Below are 5756 nucleotides of genomic sequence, written 5' to 3' on the forward strand. Positions count from 1 at the left end.
TACAAAAGTGGCAAATCTGCAAATTGTTTATTTTTTATCTTATGACTAAAACAGTAGCCAACAAACCTCTGCAGTCTAGTCTGCATTACCTTAGTGACCATCAACAAAAAATTATATAATTAATTGACCTAAGAAAGGACAGCAGCATGGAACTAAAATGATAAACTAGGGACAAAGAACATGAAAATGTTTGTCGTAAAAGCCAGTATGCACTATAAGGCGCTTCAACAAACTACTGAAACATACACCACTTCCACGCAGAAATCGAAGGTTTTTATTATAACAGTGTAAGGCATTAATACCCTGAGTTATACAAGCTAAGAGGGTAATGATAGTTAATGCAATAGGGGGAAAAGGACAACGATGACCAACTCATGTGGCTGTATGTTTCTAAACCAATAATTAATTTGCTTGAATATCGAGCCACAAGGGCCATAAATCATAATATAAATAGAAGCAGCGTCAGACTATTCAGTGACGTCACAGTAGTGTATCGGCTATGAGTCCTCAAGTCTCTCCAGTGCCTCTTCTATCCACGACTGCAGGTGGAGATGTCAACATAAAAAAGGTGGGGAGACAAAACATGGGCGTGGCTAGAAATGAGGGTTGGTGACACCCACTCCTTGGCATTCGATGATGTAGGTGTCATTGCTGGCATTCTCATCTTCTGCCTTGGTCACTGTAAACTTAGCCTGGGAATAAGGACAACACTTTCTATTAAAAAGTTGACTGGTTTTATAAAAGTTTATAAACCATTGACATTAACAAATGTGCGTCTTCGGAAATAAATTAAAAACATTTTTGGGACCCACCTGGGTGAGCTGCTCTGCCACATGGATGGCAGTCTGTGTGTGTAGGGTGACTGGGCCAGTGCGGATTCTGGAGGTGCCATTCGCCAAGGCCATGAAGAGGATGAGCTGCCAGAAAGTGTAAGACAAAGAGTTCAGTATGACTCTAAATAGAGTAAGTTCAAGCAGCTGCTGTTAGATGGAGAGTAAGGCAAAGACAGGGGTCAAGCACCTATTCAACTTGGAAGTTCACGTTACTTACAATTAGTATAGATCACTTACAGGAGGACACCTAACATTGCGTTGTAAAATACCTGTGTGTGTGTCATTGCTAACCTGGTCCTGGAGAAACTCGTCCACACAGCCGTTGTGCCTTATATTCCTGAGCAGCATCTCTGCAGCCTCGAAGCCCACTTTGTCTGCATACACACCTGAGGCACAGGAGAAAAGCATTAGTTGACATTTTGTATTATTCTTTTTAGATCTGGGCCCGTATTTTTGGTGTCTAATAGAGCAGAAGTGGGATCTAGGATCAGGTACCCCCTTGTAAATTTTTTCATTATAATCTAAACGGCAAAATTGATCCCAGATCAGCAGGCCTCTTATGGCGTATGCATGCTTCCCAGACAAAACAGTTCGGAAGAGATTGCGCAGATATTACGACAACATTTTTGTTAGCGTTGGACTTCGGTAATGGTTTTTGTCTGTCCGGGCACACATTTTTCCTCGAGGTAAGCCGGTGGCTAAGCCCCTTCGTCTGATTGGTCCACAGTAGGGATTATTCAATAAAGCATTTGTCATTCAACGAGAGAACCCATTTTCATTTAAAAAAATTAATTGTGAAATACTGCACCAAACATCTTAGTTTACTGTAAAATTGCGCGACTAAGATCTCCTCTGCAAAAATGTCAAAATTAACCGACAGATTTCTTGAGTCATCTTAGATTAATTCTGACTATTTTCAGGAAGTGTATACTGGCTACTGCATCTCAAAACGGACAAACAGTAATATTGCTTAAGGGAGTATGTGAGCACACTCGTTCGGTTCGCCTAGCTGAGCTCGAAGCATGCCAACGCCTTTACTTTAAGCTTTATGAATACTGGCCCAGAGGTTATCAGTGTGTGCCAGAGAGGTTTTAGTCATTTGTTTCCCTTAACAGGTGCACTGCATACGCCTCCTAACTCTGCTCCCAAGAGAACAAACTGTGTTGTTGTAGAAACAGACAATCAAAAAAAAAAAAAGACCTACGGATGCATCTGCTGATGGCAATTTGAAAATAGTAGCCACTATTGCCAAACAAAATACAATGAGCAAGATTTTCCCCTTTCTCAATATTTTCCTATTTCTCCACCGTTGACAACTTACCCTGTATGGCCTTAGAAATGTTCATGTTGATGCACTACTTCACTCACCATCCAATCAGATATTACAGTTTCACATCCTAGTATAGACATGCTAGGCATTCTCTGTCAGATTCTGCCGACTAGTGGTACATCGTGTACTGTACACTTCACAGACCAAGCAAGCACAAGAACAGTGGATTTCTCACCTTTCTTCCCAAGAGCTGACCCTGCAAATATACAGCCCGTGGAAGACTCTGCGATGATTCTGGTGAGGATAGACAGCACATCAAAAATGAGGTAGAACTGCAAAGCATTTAAGACGGCAGATCGCCCATGGCAGTAAAAAAAAAAAAAAAAAAAAAACATTTTAAAATACCCCTCTCTCGTCTATCCACCAAACTAGGGACACAACATTATGCAAGCCATCAGTCTACTTATGAATGATTTTTCAGATGACGCCATCAATACACCCTCTACTAGTGCAAGTGGTTTGACAAGGATCGTCACCAAAAACATTGGCATAGTGACTGATACAGGTTTACTGAGGTCATACGGGTATTGGCATCTTTTAACAGTGTTAACAGTCGGAGGGTTCACGTAACGTAAAACGTCAGGTATAAGCTCACATGATGCCGTTGCCGCTCCCACAGGCCATGTCCTTCTCCTGCAGCGTTTGGATGTTTATGTACAGGTCCTTTATCTCTCTCCTGATAACTCTTGTTGCCGTCGTTGCCATGTCCTTGGCGAGCTGGAGGAAAACAAGTATGAGCTCACTCAAAATGTAGTTAATTTTTTTCTCCCACGTGCATAGAGGGTAGCACATGTATCAGTGGAAAGAACTGTTCCGTGGCGTAAATTTCACCTGTCCAGAAACATCTAATTCATTGTTTGTAAGTACACAAGTGGAATAAGGATGAAAACCACTCTACTCCATTAATAGAGTAGTACATTATTACAAAGGTAAAACATTAACTTAATGTAAAATTCCTAGGTAATTCTAACCCAAAGCCAATCCTTTGTACTGTACCTTATAGGGTAGCACCCCAGCAACAAAGGACCTGCCATATATCTTGGTGATGGTCCCTCGTTCGGTCATGGTGACGGGGCTCAGCTCACTCACTGGGTTTACCTTGGCCACCACCTCACCTCCACCTTTGGGGTAGTAGCCCCTATTCGAGACAGAAGAAGTGTCATTTTTTGGGGGGGCCAGGCAGTATTATCCCACCAACAATTCTCCAACACGGGAAGGGATACGAACCTCATTCTCAAATCACAGTCAAAATGTACTCCAAACTTCTCCACGATGGGCTTGAATACCTGGAAGACATTTGTATGTATTAAAGTATTTCCAATGGCATTTAACAACAATAGGAGAATGGCAAATAAGAGGATGTCGAGTGACAGTCATATACCAAGCGGTCATCTGCGGGTTTATCTATAGACACAGGGTATATAACTTGAGAGAAGTCCAATTCATGATTTCCCAGGAACACAAGCCCCCATTACAACCACTGGCACCTCTACAAACACAGGTTAGGTTAACCATACCTTTATGGTGTAGTCAATCTGCGGGGCCATGTCTGCGTTGGTGCCCCCCTTCAGACAGAGCTCCGAGGGTCCGTCAGCATACAGGGCACAGGGTAGAGAGACTTGCAGCAGCAGCCCAACACTCCTGGCGCAGAGCGACACAGAAGTACGAGTTAGATGGAGACTAATGTAGTACGTTTCTTCCTATTTGTTTGGTGAAATTAAGTATTGAATTCTATAGACACTTCTAGATATTGTTTTGGATAGTGTTTCTACGGCTATAAAATATGTCAGGTTGATAGTAACTACAAGGTTTTTAACACAACAAACTGTCTGTCCCATACTCTATTTGAATGTGTAGTTTGGAAGAACGGAGAAGCAGCCTGACATGATTTACCCTGCTGTTTGGGGGTCTGCGGTGTGCTTCCCAGCCTTTATTTTCCCAGGGGTGAGTGTGACTTCAGTAGATCCCACTGTGCCACCCTCTAGATTTCCACAACAAATGTCTCTCACCAACTCCAACCCTGACAGATGTTGTGGTCTTGTGAAAAGGGGAAGGGGGGTGGCGGGTTAACAATGAAAGGAACAAACGTCTTATTTCACTATAAAAAAATAAGTAGGCTTTGATATTATCTGTGCAGAATAACATAGGCGATGAAGGAAAAGTTGAGTAGGCTAGTTCGGTTGTTGATAGGAATAAGTGAACAGCCATGTGCTAGCGCATTAACCAACAAAGGATCACATGAAAAATGTAACGAGGGCATCTGCCGTTCAATATAAAACAAATTAGACAGTTACAAATAAAGGCTGTAAAACCGTTATCAATTGTTTATCGGAGACGTACGTTAATGCTACATCTACTTTGAAAAGAAAGGTCCTTTAGACCAACTTTGCTTTGTTTTCTGATTCACTAAACTTCTGTCTGGGGTCGCCGGGGATCGCCCCAGGGCTATAGACTGCGACTAGAGTGAAGCTTACATTTATTAGTAATGACATGTGGCTTTTGTTGTTATACATACTCTGTGTAATATTATGGCAAATATTTATGAAATGAATTACCTTAATCCTGGTGTACTTCTACCTGCGCGGATTTTGTGTATTCTGATGGATGCGCCGTTGATGCAACTCAGTGCGGCGGTTACTCTCAAAATTTGCCCGCCCTGAAAGAGGACAAAACATGACAATGTACACAGTAAATACATATCCTAAGTTTACTGTCAAACCATTTTTATAAAATATGTAGTAGAAAGTGTATTTTAATCGTGTGAAATACTCACACCCTCCATTATACTTCCGTCCATTTCCACTGCTGCGGCCATTTTTGAAAAAATAAGACAAATATTTATACTTTTCAATGACTTCACCGCTATAAGAAATGTATTATTGCGGTCTTTAATGATGCGAAAACACGCCAATGTGGATGGTCTGCTCTGAAGTAGCCTTGGACAGCGCTTGTAGAAGACACTCGGCGGTGTCTGGGGCAGACAATACAGCAAGTCCAACCGCGAACTTCCCCCAACAGTCACTGCGCAGTGCGGTAGTACTTAGGCCTAATCAATTAACGCAATTTCTTATCACTGAGAAAAAAGTTACATCCACAATGGTCCCAAAAACGGGTTAAATTTGAACTGGGATGTTCACATGTTATTCAAAAATGTCCATGGAATATATTGCTCAGCATAGGCTGCTACCACAGAGCTGCTACTCTTGAGTCTGTTGATAGTTAGCACATGCGCACTCGTGATCAGCAAGCAACGCAATGAACCCACTCTCCCTGTTTAAACTTGGTAGTGGGGGGGAAAGGGTCATGGCTAGAAGGATTCCAGTTTTAGTCAAATTAAGGTAAAAAAGTTGTTGTTTTGTTCTTGCATTTTAGCTAACCCTTTTCCTAGCCTTAACCTAATCCTCATAACCTGCTACGTTAAGGTTAGGAAAAGAGTTTGGATTAGCAAAAATGCTAAAAAATAATACACTTTTGACCGTAATTTGACAAAAGCTGGATCCCTTCTAGCCATGGCTGGGGGAAAAAGCCTAGAAAAAAGGAGATTCCCGAAAAACAAGCCAATTCCATACAGCTACGACTTTTTCGTCGCAGGT

General features: G+C 41.9%; 1 protein-coding gene across 2 annotated transcripts; it reads right to left on the reverse strand.

The window, feature by feature from the left end:
* Window positions 1-251: 251 nt before the first annotated feature.
* Window positions 252-5419, reverse strand: LOC111975701 (RNA 3'-terminal phosphate cyclase). 2 transcript variants are annotated; one of them, XM_024004232.3, is made up of 11 exons: window positions 4937-5419; window positions 4719-4819; window positions 4057-4200; window positions 3681-3804; window positions 3391-3449; window positions 3160-3301; window positions 2759-2880; window positions 2339-2397; window positions 1125-1219; window positions 813-917; window positions 252-692 (listed from the first exon to the last, which is right to left on the reverse strand). In XM_024004232.3, exons 1-11 carry the CDS (start codon window positions 4976-4978, stop codon window positions 594-596), a joined length of 1092 nt encoding a protein of 363 aa, XP_023860000.1. In that variant the 5' UTR covers window positions 4979-5419; the 3' UTR covers window positions 252-593. The 2 variants fall into 2 exon arrangements, with proteins under 2 accessions (XP_023860000.1, XP_023860001.1); XM_024004233.2 differs by having other exon boundaries at window positions 1103-1219.
* Between the last annotated feature and the right edge of the window lie 337 nt (window positions 5420-5756).

This window comes from Salvelinus sp. IW2-2015, linkage group LG16 (genome assembly GCF_002910315.2).
Source record: "Salvelinus sp. IW2-2015 linkage group LG16, ASM291031v2, whole genome shotgun sequence".
NCBI classification, from domain to species: Eukaryota; Metazoa; Chordata; class Actinopteri; order Salmoniformes; family Salmonidae; genus Salvelinus; species Salvelinus sp. IW2-2015.

Coding starts and splice junctions, on each gene's coding strand:
- LOC111975701 (XM_024004232.3), bottom strand. CDS start 4,978: ATGGCCGCAGCAGTGGAAATGGACGGAAGTATAATGGAGGGT. Junction 4,201..4,718: donor AGAAGTACACCAGGATTAAG/GTAATTCATTTC, acceptor CCTTTTCACAAG/ACCACAACATCTGTCAGGGT. Junction 918..1,124: donor ACGAGTTTCTCCAGGACCAG/GTTAGCAATGAC, acceptor ACTTTCTGGCAG/CTCATCCTCTTCATGGCCTT.